The 20,479-nt window shown below is 39.0% G+C and overlaps 1 protein-coding gene across 7 annotated transcripts in view; it reads right to left on the bottom strand.

Moving 5' to 3' along the window:
- LOC124554204 (zinc finger protein 729-like) overlaps positions 1–20,479 on the bottom strand; it is a 98,861-nt gene that overhangs the window by 39,479 nt on the left and 38,903 nt on the right. For 6 of the 7 annotated variants that reach the window (XR_006968291.1, XM_047128272.1, XM_047128269.1 and 3 more), the window contains one exon: positions 17,013–17,105. Coding sequence is in view for 5 of the 7 variants with exons in the window: in XM_047128272.1 (XP_046984228.1) it covers positions 17,013–17,105 (93 nt within the window). In the remaining 2 variants the exon portion in view is untranslated. Of the gene's footprint in view, positions 1–17,012; positions 17,106–20,479 lie in introns of those variants that run through there. The other variant, XM_047128273.1, reaches the window with a different exon arrangement.

Raw genomic sequence — 20,479 nt, 5'->3', positions numbered from 1 at the left:
CCTTACCTGCCAACAGTCATATTAAAATATTTGCCTGAAGCCCTCAATGAACATAGTCAAATGTATAAACATTCAGCCATTCGTGTACTAAATGATTTTTCTCTCAACATCAGAGCGAACAACACCCACAAGCCTGTGACACCCGGAGTGACATCCTAGAATGCAGTATGGGGTCTGCCGTTTGAACACTACACAGGGTAGCCTGCTATGAGGCACGAGGGAGCTGTCTGCTCACTGGAGGAAATTCACGGCCATCATCAGCTGCACCACTGTGGGGTCATCACTGTCGCAGCCAGAGACTGCTGACAGCGGCATTGAGTGACCCCATATTCAACCATGCTCCTTGCACTGTCAGCAATGACAGATGTCTACTATTTCACATGAGAGGCAATTGGAAGCCTCTACCAAGCTGTTCCTGATGTACTATGGCTTAGGGCTGGAAAAACGAAAGGAATTAAACATATCTACAGTTGCCCTGACATCTCATTTCACTCTCCACATGCGACAATCCAAGAGTCATGCAACACTGATGTCAGAACTTTGTCATCTCTTTGTAGGCCTATGTTAGAACCTACACCTTATGTTACAGTGAATCAAAAACCAAAAAAAAAGAAAGAAAATTCTTATATTTTGGTCATGGAAAAGGCATCTGACAGTCGTGAATATTATGAAGTAGATTTTATTGCAAATAGAGAACAAGTGGATATTTCTATGCTTAGAGGTAATAGAAGGCATGATTAGTTTGAGACTGTTAGATGTGCACAGTGTAACCTCAAGGGTTACTTAAGTGCAATGTTTGAAGTCACTTCTAGGAAAATGTTACACATGTAATCACTTGGGCCAAACAACTAGGCAGTGCTGGAAGTCAATACGGCTCATAATTACACATAAGAACAAAATTAATGTATTTTGTCTTCTTGTCTTGTGAATGTTAGTTCTCGAAGTGAGTGTTGTCAAGGACGAAGCTTCAATAGAACCAGACACATAAGGTGTGCCATAACTAGAAGCAGAATGCATTTTGTTACAGAAGGTAGCACAATTACCAGCAGATAGTAAAGAACTTAGTCGCCTGACACGATCACAATCATTCAACAGAGTGTAAATTTGTCAGATAAAAGTTCAACTGTTTAATTGCTCCTTACCCCTGATAAAAAAACCAACAATGAGCAGGTCTTCACCTTCGATATCTGGCTCAGATGCAAGGTTGGTCTAATGAAGTATTATTTACTGTTCCAAAGAGACGAACAGGGGAAGTATAAACATATTTATCGTATACAGGAGCTCTGAAGGGAGCCACAACATTCCAAGAATTTAAAGAAGGGTTATTCAAAGATATATGGAGCAAAATATTGCCAAACACTATAGGGAACAACTAGCGGCAATAATTAAGAAAAATACAAAAACTGTGAAAGAATTTGCAGATAGGATGAGGAAAATTAATGCATTAGGGTAGGATGCTGAGGTCAATGATATTTTGCAAGAAGCAGAGCAGAGGGTCTCCAATTCTTTTTTATGTGGGCTGCATGCGGAAATGTCAGAATGTGTGTGGACAGGGTGTCCGAAAGATTTGCGCACAGCAGTGCGGTTAACTACAGAGTGTGAGGAGATCAATTTGTCGACTGGAATGCAGGGCAAATGGACAGTGTTTGCAGCTAACATAAAACATTTCAAGTTTGGGCAAACAGGCCATGTAACGACAAAGTGTCCCCAGCCTCATGGTGATGTGAATAAGTAACAGTTTTAAAAGTAGAGGAGCAGGGAGAAGTGAGGTATTTAACACTAGCTGGGACCCCTGGTCCACCTATGGTCTTCTTAGTAAGACTAGATGCTACAAAACTGTATGCAGAAGTGGATGCGATAAGAAGAATAGTAGGGAAAAAGGATTCCATGATATTATGAGACACAGGAGAACATGTTTCAGTCACCAGTAGTGATTTGGTGGAATGTAAGCAATTGGACCCACCACAGTACAGACTGCGAGGAGTGGGAATAAAGACATCACACCATTAGGACAGTGGACTTAGGCATCCACCTGGATACGGCTTAATTGAAACAATAATTACAGATTGTGGCACACTAAATTGAGGCCTATGACATGATTCTGGGATTAGATTTCTTTTATCAGCATTGTGCCATAATCAACTTCCAGCTACACAGGGTGGAAAGTGGCAGAAAAATGGTTCAGTTAGGTTAAGTCAAGGTAGAGAGGCGGCAAGGAGAGTGCTGCGAAAGGTGAATCAATTAAACCATGAACACCCATAGAAAGACTTTATTCGCATGATTATGTATCTAAGGGTCCTGGAAATTACTTTGTGTCACTGTTGAGTCTAGCTTGCCGGTATGAATTTTGTGTGTGATGGAACCATTAGAAGAGAATGAAGTATTAGATCAGGTGGGTTGTTCATTTAACAGACATATCATGCACATATCTGTTTCTATGTACCATTTCAGCACATAGGGCATATGATTAACAAACCATTTGCTAATTGCTAATATCTTGGAGGAAGAAGGATGGGACATGTGGGGGAGTCAGCCATGGAGAACTGCCAGACATCACTGAAGCTGTATGAGGACCAAAAGTGAAGCCTCTAGAGGGAAGCAATAGGGAACAGATGACAGAACTACTTCTGGAATTCAGTGATTTATTTTCTCCAAAAGGACTATTATCAGGTACGCTTATTACACAACACTACATACCTATAGGAAATAAATCTTCAGTCTACCACAAGCCATACAGAATAGCTAGGTACTTGCACCCACTTTTGGAGTTATTAATCGATCAACAGCTGAAAGATGGAATAATTGAAGAATGTAATGTCAACAGTGGGCAGGAATAGTTCTGCAAAAAATAGAGGTTTTGGTATGATTACAGACACCTAAATGTGAAAACCATAATGGATGCCTACTCTTTCCCAAACATCACAGAAATTATGGATAATTTAGAGCTATGCTAATATTTTTAACAAAGGATTTGACGAGTGAGTATCACCAGATAGAGCCTGCACCGCAGGACTGACAAAACAGAATTTCAGGCACCCTGGGACGACTACCTAATCAGACGGATGCCATCCTCATTAAAAATGCACCTGTAACATTTCAGAGATTGTTGGACGCAATACCCAGAAGTCTGAAACAATGGCAAAGCTCTGTGTATCTTTGTGAAATAATTGTCTATGGAAGTGATATCAAATAGCATATGCAGTGGTTAAGGGAAGTATTCCTAAGGTTAGATAGCATACCGAGGACATACCACAAGATGGAGTTAAGACAGACCCAAGATTAATTAGAGCTGTATGGGAATTTCCTGTACCTTAATCTGTAAAAGAGTTGCAATCATTATCGACTTGTGAACTATTACCAGTGGTTGATAAAAGGATATGCCGATATTGCCAGAAGGTTACACAATTGTTAAAAGAAGGGTACCAAGTTTGTATGGTCAGAACAGTGCCAGCATGCTTTCGAGGAGTTAAAAGAAGCTTTAAAATTGAGTCCAATTGTGCCGTTTCCTGATTTTAATAGCGAATTTGCTTTATTATGTGATGCATGATAACCATGCAACAGGCTGTGTCTCATCAGAAGAGGTGGAATGTGCAGAACATTCAGTAGCTTATGCTCAAGGGAACTGAATTCTGAAGAATGAAATAATTCCACAATGGAGAATGGGATGCTAACCTTATTTGCGGACTCACGTATTTCAAATTTTATCTGTACAGTAAAACATTTAGAGTAATAACAGCTCATGTGGCATTAAAATGGTTGTTGGGGTTAAAGAATCATTCCCAATAGGTTGACATGATGAACAGTAAGGCTAAGCGAATAAGATTTTGAACTTATATATAAAACTGAGAAGATGCATGGAAATGCAGATAGCTGAAGTAGAAAAGCAGCAGTATTCATATTACTCAGAATATCAGGGAACCAGAAACCCAAGTAGAGGTCTTGAATAGGGAAGTAGTTAATAAAACGGCTGCAGTCCATAGAAGATAGTGTTTCAGCTAGGGGTAAATTTGTTGCAAGAAGGGCAGTATTTAAAGGGTCTAAGGAAAGTACAGAAGGAACTGTTACTGAAGATGAGGTTGGTTTCAGAACCTGAGCACAAAGGCTTGCCCTTTAATTTGGAGTAGCTGCAGCATCAGTGAGAACTGATGGAAGAAAAGTTTCCATTTCCATTTCTGTAACAGCAGCAGGGAAACAAGCACATCATGAGTGCTACATAATTTGTGCATAACTCATCACATGGGGAATACTAAAGAAATTTGTAAGAGTAAAAACTCAGCGACTTATTAACTGCAAAAGACAAAGGAAGATATGTAGAAATGGAGGAAGCAAAGTTACAAAAATGCCACTGAGAGAATCATAGTCTGTCCACGTATGGTAATATGAGTGGGGCAGGATTCCTGTGCAGTGAAATTGCTAATGGGACAAAGGAGGAAAGAAAATGCAATTAAAAAGTGGTCCAGCCAGAATCGTACTTGCAGCGGGTCAAGGCACATGGATTGTACCCTAGCTTTGAGAACATGGTAGTAGCAGATAGTTGTTGCAAGAAATGGAGGGGTACATCAAGGAGGGTAGAATGAAAGGTGAATGCTTTCTTATTAAATGGAACAGTATTCAACATAATGGGGCCTACTTTCTGCCTGTCCACCGTGGCTGCAGAGATAACTCACTTTAGTATTTCCCAGCCACATTTGTACTGGCCAAAGGAGCCCATGGAAGCGCCACATGCCACAAATCTGAGAAGCTTATATCAAACTCTAGAGCCAGAACTAATGTTATCTATAAAAACACTTCTGAATCAGCAGGAGGGACCAATCTCCCTGGAAACCTTATGCAGCGTGTAAATTCATATTGTGAAAATCAGCACTGGAAAGAGACAACACTGACTATTGTCATACTAACCACCACAGCAGCACTCGTTCTGCTGAGCCTGGTGGTGTTCCGGTACATAAAAAACAAAGAACACCACCAAGTTCAGACCCAGCCATAGTTCAGATTCCACCTCATTGGATAATTGAATCATAAAAGCAGCAGAATGAAGCAGAATTCACAGTGATATAATATGAAGAATAACTGATTTATTTTCGCTTTTAAGTGAGGAGTAGAGAGTATGAAATGATTGTGCAAGAAGCACAGTAACGAAATTAGTACCATGGTGTTCCAGTTAAGGTTCAGGGCAAGGGGGTCTATGGAAATGTGTAAGATTCAGTGAAAAGGTTCAGGTAACTAATTGTTAGAACGATTCTTAAGAGGGAAAATAACGCTGGAAATAATGGTCGCCAGTAACACTGATGTAATGGGTAGTTTAGTTTGGTCAACCTGAGAGACAGTCTTAATTAAAAGGTCAATGTAGTGTATCGACCATCAATGGTAAAAGAATACGCCAGAGCAGAAGAGAGTTGAAACAGAGCCAGCTGCAGACGGGTGAGGGTGTTATGCATTGTGAAGCAAAACATGGCCAACTTGCTTTGCAAAGCAGAGCCAGCTGTGCATAGTATAGCAACAGCCAATGCTGCAACATGCTAGTGGAAAGACAGAAGCTTTTCATCACTTGCCACCAGAATACTATTTATAACACATGCCTTAAACCCTAAAGAAACAAACTGGAGTGCCGAAGTACTCAGCAGTTTGTATACTACATGATTCTTGTCCCACTATCACAGCCTATGCCACATGACTGTGACACACAGAGTGACATCCTGGAATGCAGCATGGGTCCAGCAAAAAGAATGCAAGACAGGGCAGCCTGCCCTGAGTCATAAGCAAGCTGTCTGTTCACTCTAGATGCTGACTTCTGCGAAGATGTGTCAGAGCTAGACATACAGCAGTCTCCAACAATGAAGGCCACTCTGCCAAAGCCATATGCACACAGTTTACTTTGATACAACATGTCCCGTGGATGATGCAAGCTCATATGCCAGTTGCCATGCAGTTCTAAGGCAGTCTGTTGTGACCTCGCAGCAAAATAATGGTGCTCTCTTCTGAAGTCGCACATGGTCAGCCCTGCCCTGGACTTTGGGATATAGTTTCAGTCTCTATGAGCTGTCACCCCATCCAAGAAACACTGGAACAATTCACACAAATCCATCAGCCCACATTAACTTTTTACTGTCCTGCTTCCTTTCTTCCTACGGCCCTCCACTGCCGAGTCTGGTAGGCATTTTCTCTGTGTCATACTGCACTGTCTGTAGCTGTGTACACAGTTACTGTGGATGTGGGGTTACCCAAAAAACACTACCTCATTTCATACATGCCCTGACATCATTGGCATAGTTCTCAGTTGACCGGAATGCCATCTTCCATGCAGAACACGATCATACAGACATCTGGTTGACAGTATGTAGGACTGTATCATGAATTAAGCACAGGACAGGGGTGTTGTTTGCTGCTTTAATTTTGGATAACAGTGTAGTTTTGGCCATTTTGCATTCAGTCCTCAATCTGCACATTGAGTCTTCCTCATTATTTTCAGTTCTTCCTTACTAGCAAGCCAATCACGAATGGCTCTTTCTGGTGGAGGAGGACCTAAATGTCACTCAGCTGCTCTGTTTCCATATTGTTCTGCATATGCTATTACCTTCAATTTATAGCTCACATCATATGAAACCTCTCTTTTTTTCCATTAGGAAACTACTAAAGAAAATACTCTTCTGTTACCGATAATACAAATGACTTTCAGTTCAAGTTCACTGGCACTGTAGACTGCAGTGACACATCATAGGCTAGACAGTGTTCTGGGTTTGTGATGGTAGGGCAGGAGGGACAGTGTTAGCAAGCTTGTGAAGCTCCACAACTCATGTTCATCGCATCGGTGCACTGCTGCTGCCAGTTGAATCCAGTGTTGCCAGATAGATAGGTTCCCAACAGCATTGAATATATGGCCTGTTTTTTAAGCCTGGCAGGAATTTTACATCAAATAAAGGACATTTTTACATTTTGAGTAAAAGACACACCTGAATGTTGCACGAAATTTTTTGAAGATAAAAGTGTGTCTTACTCAATAAAATATGGAGTGCTTTTGTTCTCTCTAAAATATAAGGCCCAACTGACGATGTTTCCTTGTGAGTGACACTCTTTGGGTCTCAGTGACCTGCCCTTCTTTCCTAACCTTCCTCTTTCCAGATGAAGGAACTAATCATTCCCTGAGCTAGGGAAGTTGCTTGTACTTTTGTGTGCGTGCATTGTCAGTACTAGCTATTCCACCTCCTGAAGTTAAGTCATGGCCAGCCATTTTGTCTGACCAATTTGTAGTTTTGAGTCATTCCAAAATGTAAGCACAAGAGTAAAATATAATTTTCTGAACCTTATCTTTGTTTTTTGCATCATGGTTTAGCTGTAGTATCTATTTTCCTGTCTGGGGAGGAAAAATATAAATAATTTCTCACATCTATTTTTTGAAAGTTACAAGTAGAGATTACAATGATATGAAGACTGTCATAACATACCATACCTAACTTACTGATCATTATGACACTTCCTGTGTGCTGATTTAAACTGCATACACCATGTTACAAAATACATTTAGTTTGGCTACAGTGTTACAGGCATTTTAAGTTTAAATTCATCATGTTTGCGGCCAGATTTGCAACTAAAAATACTGATTAAGTTGTGATATCCAAAGAAGAATTTAACGTCAATGATTCTTACTACACAGAAGGTAGGTCAGGAACAAAGTTTACATTTTTTGTTAGTTAAATTCAACCTAAACAATTTTTTAAACAAATGTACTGTAAAGAAAAGAATTTATGGGGAAATTATTTTGTGGATGAAACAATAAAAGTTTCATTTGCTGAATAAGTTACAGAGTAATACATCGGTATATGAAGGCTGGTGCATTGTTACACATTATTAATACTAGCTTTTTGTTAAAGATAATGGATAGTAAGTTTGAGAGAGAGAGAGAGGGAGGGAGAGGGAGATATATATATATCTATATATATTACAAAACTATATTCAAATCAATTACAACTGATTCAATTCAGAGAAAAATATAAGAAAATGTTACAAGACTTCAGAAGAAAGGGAAGAGAGCAACTTAGCAAATGTCTAGTTTTAAAATAAAGGAAAAGAGGAAGAAAGAGTTGTGAAGAGTATGTACAAAGAAAGTAAATGCAAAACCACTCTTGTCACTGGAGTGTAACAATCAGAACCCTATTTAGGTTCATACTAATCCGCATAAACTTCACGAAAATCAGTAAAAAGATAGTTACATCCACGAGCGCAACATGGAAATATGCGGTAACAAACAAATTAATTGTTAAAGTGCAACAACTTCCATAATGTTTAAGGAAACATAAACAACACAAACTGAATAACAAGGTTTAAGAAGGAGAGAAGCTAACAGCTGAATTTTTTACAACAGAGATGACAATCTGTCAAGCACCTGACGGATGGCATACTTAATTATTTAAAGATCCGAAGACTAAGATGCACAAAGTGCTGCAAAAACACTACATAGTATTTTCACCTCAGGGAGCTTATAAACAATGTTATGCAGACAAAGAAATGGGGCAAATAAAAAATACTTTCATTCATTACACATTTTGTTGGTTTTGAATACACCTCGATGTATGTATGTATGTATGTAGGTGTCATGCCAACTATCTGGTGAATGCACTGGCAAGAGCGTTTTTTCTTGAGGTAAGGAGTTACTGGGACATGTGGTTTACTGTTAATTCATGTATACTATGAACTCGTGTAAAAAGTGTAAAAGCTGTAACTCCTAAACTTCACTTCACATTAAATAATGAAGTTCACTGACAAAGAAGTAAAATGGAAAAATTGATTGATGTTGACAGGCAACAAAAATATAAAGAAGTTAATGGTACCATCACTGATGTTGTATCAGAAATTGATAAATTTTATATTTAACATTTCACTGCTTCATGAAAAACTCACAATCTGCTGAATTAGGGATATGTGCAAAATCGATCTCTCAAATCTGGAAATCTACAGACAGACTTTGTAGATAATGTTTCTTTGATTAATGAAGACAAAAGTTGAAGTGCTCATTCATCACATGCACAAGTACAGTCTTCACAGGTTGCGCCTGAATGCTGCAGGAATATTTAATCATGCCACCATCACCAATGAGATATAACACATGAAACAGTTTCTGTTGCTGTGTTGTCACATAAATAATAGCTGATGTAAAGATGATCTCATGTCTCCAAAAAATTTGATAATTTTTTGAGATGGCTGTACCTACCTATTTGAAAACAAGTACACGATATCCAGTTTGTGATTGAAAGTATTTTAAGTGGAAATGGACTGCTATTCTTTACTGCATGTAATGGTGAAGTTGTGACAGATGCTATTGGTGGTACAATGAGGAGAGGAGTGTGGAACCAGATGAAACAAAGAAAATGGCATGCTGGCTGATTTTTATGAATGTGCACAAACTCAGATTCAAGGAAAAACTACGTTTTATGGTACTGGAAGATGGTTTCTGGACAACTGCGTGAGCATAAATTACATTCAGGTCAAACTTTTTGCTCATATTCAAAACTATTATTATTTTTTACCTTACACTATCACAATACTGTTGACCCAACAACCCTGAAGGTTGAAAAAACCAAACTACTTCTCATATCTAAGGATGCCGGGTATTCCGGTGGAAAGTGGTTCTTGTGGGGATCAAATGCTGCAGATGAAGACAATTGCAACAGATGCTTGCAAAGATCTGCATGTTGATCTGATAAATCCTGGATTGTTTGTCACTGTAGAAATTTTAAATAAAAGAGGTATAAAACAATATCTATGGCATCTCTGGCTATGGAAATGTTTTTGAAACCCATTCCACAGGCTAAAATTTTTTCACACAATACAAAAGTGACAGCACTTTTTGTTAGAACTGAACAAATCTGAACATTAATAAATCAACGAATGATTATTTAAAAAGCAACCGATATTTCTTATGTGTTTAGAATTGGGAAATACGACTGAGTTGCAACATGAATCTTTTAAGAAGAAAATGTAATATAATGAAAAACTGAAAGACTTGTGTGTTTAAATCATATGATTTATGTATAGTTTTAGTTTCTTAGAGTATCCAAAATTGCACTATGAATGACGCTATTTGTGCGAGCCATGTATAGAATCTATGGTGTCCAAAATGCAATTAGTTTTTGACTTTCATCTTCAAGATTACAAGTTTTAGATACAATTACTGCATGCCTAATGTAACCCATTCCGTATGTATTTTTATTTTAAAGGAAGGGTGCAATTCAAACAATTTCTGATTTAAATATAATTTTAAAAAATTCTTTCAGGAGCTACCTTTAATTCCACACAGCCAACTGTGTGAACACATCAATCATTTAGAAAAGGAAATGTTACTATAACAATTAATGAAACTCATTTTTCATGTGTGTGATTGTCCAAGAGGAAACTTGGAATTACTCTTTCCTCAGCTGAATTCTACTTTTGATTCAACTGACCATTAATGAGTAAGTATACTGTTGTACTCCATTAAGAAATAATTGTATCTTTATCCACTGCAATTACCAGGCCTACTGATTATACAACAAATTCAAATTATTTACAACATCCAACATCAATTGGTGGATATTTAGTGCTTCAGTCATTTCTACACTGAAGTAAACAAATTTAATAACTAATTTACAGATTCTGTCAATTCTTCATTGAATTTTTTCATATGTAATTAGTATTAGAAGCTATGCTCATTTTTTGATAATATTTCAATGAACCCTTTGGGTTGTTCATTAAAATTATTTAAACTAATACCGCAGAACAAGAGTAATTAGCTTTGATGTTGGATAACTGTCACAACACAGCTGACCCTGACACCACTACTCAAATGTCCTGAGAAACCACCGTGCATATGTTACATTAACCTCTCAACAGAGCACATCATTTTGTGACAAGAAATTAAAAATCTTCTGTCATTTACTCAGCCATAACCTTACTGGGGGATCAGAATTATTTTGAGAAAATATTAAATTCTTTATAAACTTGACAACTAAAGACAATATGATTCATCATTGAAGACTTAGCACACATCGAGTTAACTGTGTTGCAAAAGATATGTATAATACTAACATCTCTATTGAGACACTGGGCTTAACAGACCAAGTATTATTTTAAACATTATACATACTGGTTAGACAGAGATGAAAGGAAACACAGTTTACCAGTAAAATGAAAAAAGATAAGGCATATGTACCCTTTTGCAGCAATTATTTGGTTGGTATACTGTTCATGGCACTTTCTGTAATTTTAATTTATAACAGATACAAATAAGAGAAACTTAAATAATCAACAAAATATTCTCCTTCACTATTTACAACAGTCTCTGAATGCTGAGATGACTTTCATTCTGTAACTGTAGAAGTCACCTGGTTTTAAGGCGAAGAACTCATTAAGCAAGGCACTGAGCGCATTTTCATCTGGAAAGGAAGTTCCTTTAAGGCTGTTTGATTGAGAGCAGAAAAGGAGAAAATCTGAGGGTGCAATATCAGTTGAATAAGGTGGGTGTGCAATGACCAACCCCCAACTCCTGTGTACAGTTTTTTGTCAGTCTAGCAGATTGTGGGCAGGCATTTTCCTTGAGTACTGTCTTCCTGGTCATTGTTCATGTACAGCATCTGCAACCAGTCTCAGCTGTTGACAGTAAATGTCAGTAGTAATCAGTGGTTACATCTCAAGGATGCAATTCATAGTAAACCACACAGAATGTACATTATCTTTTGTGGATGCTTTTTGTTGATGCTTTGTTTGGGCTCAACCATTCCTTTCTTTTCCTTATTTTAGCACAAAGCTACCATTTCAGATCAGCATAATGATACAGGGCAGGAATGATTAGTGTTGTTCACATACAACTGATTAAAGGCAAGCAAGAATGTGCATATGGCCTCCATTTTTGTGATTTTGGTTAAGTGCATGTGGTATCCACACACCCTATTTTTGAGCCTTATCCACTGCACACAAATATCAGAAGGTCGTGAAATGACCACAGTTCATCGAATTTGCCAGTTCTCAAGTACAGTGACATGGGTCATTGTGAATTAATGCATTTAAACGATCTCCATCAAACCTTGAAGGTAAGTCACTAATGGCAAAAAAATTCTCCCTAGAATGAAAAAACAATTTTCTTGACTAGCTCTGTCCAATGGTATTAAATACAAACAGGATGCAAATGTTTCTGGCTGCCTCCATTGCTTTTACACCTATACAGTATAGAACCCAACAATGCTCCTCTTTCTCCACTTGGCACTCCAATATCTAGTGGCCACAGTTCCACTTACTATATTCAAATGACAAAATGACAATATGTAGACTCAAAGAGCAACAGTGAACTACAAATAAAAAATGACAATTGATTATCAACTTGTGCACCAGCCTAATATTTAGGAAAAACTGAGATAATATCAGGTCATGAAAACAATAATTTCTTAACAGTAGCTGAAAAAACTAGGGGGGGGGGGGGGAGGGGGGAGGTGACCATTGAAATTAGTTACATCAGACTCAGTCAGGAAGTGTATACTTGACCAGACATCAGTTTCATCAGATGAATGGTCAAATCAGTCACAAGAATCATCTGCTGATAGAAGCAGGAACTCTTCTTGTTAAGATTGCAACAATCTAATAACTAAAATATTGTGCTGACTTTACAGCATGACTGAAATATGCAGTAGAAGTGGAGAAACCTTATTGGCATCACATTACAACCTTCATCTCCCTTTAGTCAGGAAATACAGTGTTATGGTGTTAAAAGAATTACACTTACAAGAACGGAATCTTAGCTTAGCAACAAAAACTGGGTCGTAGTAATAAATGATGCCTTGGGAGGAAAACTGAATACAAAATGGGGAAACAATACATACAATGTCCCACAGGGCTCAGCATTTGATTTATCCTGACCTACATATATGTTGTGCTAAAACCATTGGAGATGCCTTCTTCAAAATCTGCAATGCTTGCCAATAAGTACACTGATAATCAGCAAACACACTCATACTAAAAACAGCCAGAAGAATAATGGATCATGCTTGCAACTGGTTTACAGGCAACAGAATAAAAATTCAACCTTTAGACTTACATAAGCACACATGATGCAACTCCAAACAAGTCCAAATGGCTTACAGATACAAGGAGATATCAATTACAGGCACTGGATGAGGATTTATGAGTTAAGTTCTTGGGCATTTGGATGGATATTAAATTAAGGAAGCACCAGCATGAGAATTAGTTAACCAAAAAGCTCATATCTCTCTGCCTTGCAATTAATGAGTGTTCTTCCAGAGTGTCAACTTGCAGAAATGCTTCCTAGCATGCTTTCACTCAGTACTACCCTATAGTATAATCTTATAGGACATGGCAGCTATAAACAAATTAGTATTTATCCTATACAAGCTTATAGTACGAATGATGTGATGTTGACAACTGAACACCTCGCATAAACCTCTTCACTGACCTAGGGGATCTTGCACCTACGTGTCACTATGGAACTACCTATTGGCTTGTACATTAAGTAACAAAAATTTTATTTATTTGCAGTTGGATTTCCCAGAAGATATTTCCAAAAACAAGTCAAAACTCCAAGAGATGCTATCATAATTGCCTCAAGGTGAGCAATGCTGAGGGGATCAACCTGAGAAGTTTACCATTTTCTTGACCCCATTTCAATTGAAACCCAAGCAGACACCAAGGAATTGTACGCAGTATGTATCATTTAGTGTGTGTACAGTAATGTCTACTTCTTCCAGTAGCAGGTTGTTTCTAATTACATTACATGTTATAAAATGAGTCTTCAAGGGATGACCTGAACTGGTAGCTGCAACATTAATAAGGGTAATGTGCTGTGCAACATGGGACAGGAAGTTTGTAGGTAGTGATCATGATTTATTATCAAACTTATGGGATTGGCACTGAACTGAATCTGAAGAGAAGGGAATTCTGTAACAAACTGAAGAGAGTTGACAATATTACAAAAAAACATAGATCGACCAATCTCTCGATCTCTTTTACTGGCAGGAGTTTGTGAAAGGCTCCACATATGTGCCTCCTCTTCCAACATCATTGGATGAACTATGATACTACATGCCAACAGCAGTGAGTTTCCTAAACTGACACGGTTGCAAATGCATGGATCAAGTCTATAACATGGCTGCTTAAATGTGTTGAAAAGAATTTTGATTTTTGTGATCAGTAAATGATGAATCTGATCCTAAACACAGCTGTGAAAACCACCTTAAACCACATGTGCACACACATGAATTGTAAGCAATGGGAAGATCATATGGTTCCTTTGTAAATAAAGGATTTGCAAGCATATATAGAAGTAAAAATCCGACACCAATTCTGTACCTTTATTTATTACAATATTACAGCTTTGTGAAATCTGATGATTTTAAACATCCTGAAGAATTGCTTATACAGGTATAGTTTCTTTCAGTAAAATATGATAATTTGCCTTGATGGGTTGCGTCTTATTGAACGTTTCAGAAATTTTTCCATAAAATTAAATTTGCTTTCAACACTGTAACCTCTGCTTTGGCTAGAGATGGGATGTGAATGTTATTCATTTGTTCATTCCTTGATTTACACATTGCATTCCATAAATGAAGATGTGGATGGAAGTGGGGTGAGCCAGTCTGCAAATCTTAAGGCAGAAGCTCCCACAGGAAATTTACCTCTGAAGTATACTGACAACCAGCTGTTTGTGACTAGTGCTAATCTACTGACACTGCTAATTATGGAAACTGCTAATGGATTATTTTGTATGTAAATGTACATTTACTACTATGTAAAATATCACTGTTGCTCCTACTACATTAGTCAGCTACTTATTTTACCTAATATCTCCACATACATCGATACTCCGCTATCCAGCTAATGGCGCACTGGGAAGGGTACACCATAACCCTGCTGGTCATTTTCATTCCCATTCCACTCGCAAATATGAGGGAAAAAGACTGTCTATGTGCCTCCATATCAGCCCCGATTTCTCAAATTTTATCATCATAGTCCTTATGTGCAATGTATGTTGGAAACAACGAAATTGTTTAGCAATCGGGTTCAAATGGCAATTCTCTAAATTATCTCCATAGTGTTCCTCCAAAGAACATTACCTTCCTTCTGGAAGTTCTCATTTGAGTTTCTGAAGCATCTCCATAACACCTATGTACTGTTTGAACCTACCAATGACAGATGTGGCAGCCTATCACTTAATTGCTTCTCCAGCAAAGTATTACTTTGCTATCTTGCTAGCTTGCTCTAGCTTCTCATGTATTTACCTAAAAAAGTTCACAATTTCACAATTAATACAGAATATTGCTGACCATGTGCCAGTATCAAAATGGTCAGCCCAATTTATCTGCATCATTAAGCCCTAGCATTTTATGCTCCTGAGACCACAAACACTGCATGTCACTAGCTGACAGAGCTAAGATGTTCACTGCACAACTTCATGTACTTCTCAGGATCACTGTTATCGTCACACATCCTATTTGTAGATTTGCTCAGGTGTCTACCACTATTTAATCTAAGTTACATATTTTCAAAGCAACAAGTGGGGTGGGGGGGAGGTACACATCAGTGATTTCAGTGCCAACCACATGACATGGTTTTCCAGACCACACAACCAGAAACACACTGTTCTACACACTTGCTATGGGAGCAGCACTCCATGAAGTGGACACTATCCCTGAACCTCTGGCCCTGGTGCCATGGAGACATCTTGTTTGACCTGTGATCTCTTTGACTGCATACGAAGGCCAGTATGGCCTTTTGTATTTTCACGGTAAGTGGTCACCAACTACAATCCAGCCACTTTGACAACTACAGGTATGCCCTAGGACACTGTACTGTTCATTGTTTTGGCCTAGCTCCTCATTTGCACATCCCTGACTACTATGTGTGGCATTCTCATTTCTGTAAAACCCTTCTTGTGGAACAACAGTACTACTGTTTCACTTACTGTCCTGTCTACTTGTGATGCCAATGCATCCCTTTAATTTGTTTAAAATGGCATAACATGAGTCAAAGTCTTGGCCTGTTACCTGTGAATCAGCTACACTCCTTTACATAATGTGAGCTGTCCCTAGCATGATCATTTGGTTCCTTGACCTGTATGCTTGTATCATCACCACACATTTCTGTGTTGAAGAAGCCAACATTTTGTGCCTGAAGAATGCTTTGCAACTGCAACAAGTTTGATTATGAACAATGAGATCAAGAGCAAGCCAGTACCTAACCTTCTGCAATTGTATGTTAAATGTTCCCCAATCATTGTCTAATTTCATTCCTGTGACATATTTATCAATTTGAGCATCTCTTTACCTTACTAAGGTCATAAATCATATGTAAAAAATTTATCTTTCTTCTTTAGATCTGCCAGGACTCTAATGACAAGGTCATACATGGCTTCATCTATGTACTATCATTCACCAAAAGCCATATACAGAGTTATTCTATTACTGAAAATTTTATAACTAATACAACAGGCACCACAGAAGCTGCCACAATATATACAGGTTGTGGCCAAAGTATCAGGGCTGATCTACAACACACGAATTTTATCTCTCTTTTTCATAACCCAAAATTTTTTTAGGTCAAATGTAAGAATAATATTCACACAAAAGATAACAGCCAATGATCTGTTGAATTGCATTTATCAGAAGTTATTGAAAGGAGGAATATTTCTCAAATGACCTACACTATTAGAACTTACACTTCACCTAAATGTGAATTTTGCGACCATCGCACACAGCCATTATACAATATAGTTGATACGAACAAGGGCTACATAAAACAAGATTATACCAGTCACCAATCCCCTTCCATTTCTATTTCTATTTAAAAGAGTTAGCACATAACAGGTGGAATGAAAGTCAAGTGCAGAAGTACAAGAATACTCTACAATTATGAACAGGAACAAGTTCCAAAAAACTGACAATCTGCCAATTTCACTGCAATGCATCTTTTACTCTACAAACTTAACAAAAGACTTATTACTTGACTACAGGCAATATATCAGACATGTAAATACTTACAATATTCTCAGTTACACTCATTTCCAAATTTAATTCAGGATCCTCCTTGATAAAATCAGTGGACCACGATATTCCCAATGGATCTTCAATGGACTGAAAGAAGGAAACATTCTGTGAATTATAACTGCTTGCTAACTTCTGTGTGTATATGACAGCTCTACCTATTCCTTTCTCATGAGTATCATCCAACTTTACAGAGATTCTTATCGATTGGGAAGAGTGAGTGTCAGAATGCATCCAAATCAGTTCTATTGTCTCTAATTTTGCTATCAGCCATTGTGTAGTATTTATTTGGCATACTTTCTCTTTCTATTCCTGTCACATAATCCACTCTGATTTCAAAGGCACTATGGGATGCTTTATCGGGTGGTCGTACTCCAACATACGAACTTTATATATGAGTGCAGCAACATTTCTAAATTAAGCTCAGGTAATAAATAGATGCAAATAATCTTCCAGCTGTAAACCCATAAACAAGAGGACTTTTGTTCATTAATCAAATGAATATGGCATTCCACACATTATCAGCAAAATTTACCAAATTTAATGCTATTTACACCATGTATTTTCAGTGCCTGCTCTTTAGGAAACAATTAAAATTTATATCATTTGTACTGGATGAAAATCATACAGAATTACATACAGCGAAAGCAGGATGTCAGTAATGATGTAAATACAACAGTGAATAATGACTGGGAACTCTACAAAATACCAATCACATATCATAGTTCCACATCATCTGTTATAGCACTGTGACACAGAGGCATGTAACAAGATTAACAATTTCTTCTCCCTGTCGCCGTTGGATAAGCAGCTGCCAGCAGCAAGTCGTATACTCTTAGCTTACTTATTTGTTACATAGTTTAATTCTTAATTTCTTTGCATGTTTTTGGATACTTGCATTGTTTAATTCATAAATTTCGGGCGTATTATAGTATTTGAGAGTTGTAGTATCGCGGTTTAGTATTTACTTCGTAGATTCTTACTTATATTACATGTAAGTTTCGTGTAGGAGGTGTTATTTCGAGTTTTAGTTACTGTAATCATAAATTCAGGCAAATTGTAGCGCAGTCGTTAGGCATTTGTACAGGTTAGTTCATATATTCTTTGCATGTTTCTTTGTTGTGTCTTTGCGTGTTATCTAGGCACAGACCCGTGTTTCAGTAACTGTTGTTCAACATCAATTAGAATGGACAGGGACTGTGATTGCTGTGTTCGGATGAGGGCTGAGTTGGCATCCCTTCACTCACTGCTGCAAGCGGCGCTGACTACGGTCGCGCAGCTTGAGGCTGTTGCCAATGGGCACCCTTGTGGGGAGCCGGACTTAGGTATCACGGGGATGTCAACCTCGTCCCGTCTGTCCCCAGATCGGTCTGCCGCTGTGGTTGCCCCGGTTGCTGCCTGCAGTGGGACTGAGCCCTCGCCTGTGGTTGATTGGGAGGTTGTTCCAAGGCGTGGCAGGCAGCGAAAGATGTCCCCGGAGGCTGATCAGAAAGCCTCCCCGGTGCGTCTGACAAACAGGTTTCAGGCACTGGCTCTGGCTGAGCCAGATGCAGCTGCCTGCCCTGTTTCAGAGGATGATTCTCGGCCTTCAAGGTCCAGGCAATCGCAGAGGGTGAGTTTATTGGTAGTTGGGAGCTCCAATGTTAGGCGCGTAATGGGGCCCCTTAGGGATATGGCGGCTAAGGAGGGGAAGAAATCCAGTGTGCACTCCGTGTGCGTTCCGGATGGAGTCATTCCTGATGTGGAAAGGGTCCTTCCGGACGCCATGAAGAGCACAGGGTGCAGCCAGCTGCAGGTGGTGGCACATGTTGGCACTAATGACGTGTGTCGCTTTGGATCTGCGGAAATTCTCTCTGGATTCCAGCGGCTATCTATTTGGTGAAGGCTGCCAGTCTTGCTTACGAGATGAAGGCAGAGCTCACCATCTGCAGCACCGTTGACAGAACCGACTGCGGACCTTTGGTGCAGAGCCGGGTGGAGGGTCTGAATCAGAGGCTCAGACGGTTTTGTGACCATGTTGGCTGCAGATTCCTTGACTTGCGCCATAGGGTGGTGGGGTTTCGGGTTCCGCTGAATAGGTCAGGAGTTCACTACACTCAGCTGACAGCTACACCGGTAGTGGAGGCTGTGTGGCTGGGCGGTTTTTTAGGTTAGAAGGCCTCGGGGAAAGTACGGGGTGGGCTGCAATCTCAAAGGGTGCATGGCAAATACAGGACATGCTTGGATCAAGGAACAGTCAGAATCGTAGTTGTAAATTGTTGTTGTTGTGCTGGGAAAGTCCCTGAGCTACAAGCGCTAATAGAAAGCACAGAAGCTGAAATCTTTATAGGTGCAGAAAGCTGGCTAAAGGCTGAAATAAGTTCGGCAGAAATTTTTACGAAGTCTCAGACGGTGTTCAGGAAAGATACGATTAGGCAGAATTGGTGGTGGAGTGTTTGTGTCTGTCAGTAGTGGTTTATCTTGTAGTGAAGTCGAAGTAGACACTCCATGTGAATTGCTATGGGTGGAGGTTATACTTAACAGCTGAACTAAGTTAATAATTGGCTCCTTCTACCAACCTCCAGACTCCAATGATATAGTTGCTGAACAGTTCAGAGAAAATTTGAGTCTCGTGACAAATAACTACCCCACTCATATGGCTATAGTTGGTGGGGACTTCAACCTTCCCTTGATATGTTGGCAAAAATACTTGTTCAAAACCAGTGGTAGGCAGAAAACATCTTCTGAGATTGTCCTAAATGCTTTCTCTGAAAATTATTTTGAGCAGTTAGTCCACGAACCCACGCGAATTGTAAATGGTTGCGAAAACACACTTGGCCTCTTAGCCACAAACAATTCAGAGCTAATAGAGAGCATCATGACTGATACAGGGATTAGTGATCACAAGGTCGTTGTAGCTAGGCTCAATACCGTTTCTTCCAAATCCACCAGAAACAAACGCAAAATAATTTTATTTAAAAAAGCGGATAAAGTGTCACTAGAAGCCTTCCTAAGAGACAATCTCCATTCCTTCCGAACTGACTACGCAAATGTAGACGAGATGTGGCTCAAATTCAAAAGTATAGTAGCAACAGCAACAGAGATTCATACCTCATAAATTGGTAAGAGATGGAACTGATCCCCCATGGTACACAAAACAGGTCTGAATGCTGTTGCAGAGGCAACAGAGAAAGCATGCGAAGTTCAGAAGAATGCGAAATCCCGAAGATTGGCTAAAATTTACAGACGCGCGAAATTTGGCACTGACTTCAATGTGAGATGCCTTTAATAGGTTCCACAACGAAACATTGTCTCGAAATTTGGTAGAAAATCCGAAGAAATTCTGGTCGTATGTAAAGTACACAAGTGGCAAGACGCAGTCAATACCTTCGCTGCGCAGTGCCGATGGTACTGTTACTGACGACTGTGCCGCTAAAGCGGAGTTAATGAACACAGTTTTCCGAAATTCCTTCACCAGGGAAGGC

Source organism: Schistocerca americana, chromosome 11, assembly GCF_021461395.2.
Source record: "Schistocerca americana isolate TAMUIC-IGC-003095 chromosome 11, iqSchAmer2.1, whole genome shotgun sequence".
NCBI classification, from domain to species: Eukaryota; Metazoa; Arthropoda; class Insecta; order Orthoptera; family Acrididae; genus Schistocerca; species Schistocerca americana.
The sequence above is the reverse complement of the archived record's forward strand: the minus strand, read 5'-3'. Positions and strand labels throughout refer to the sequence as shown.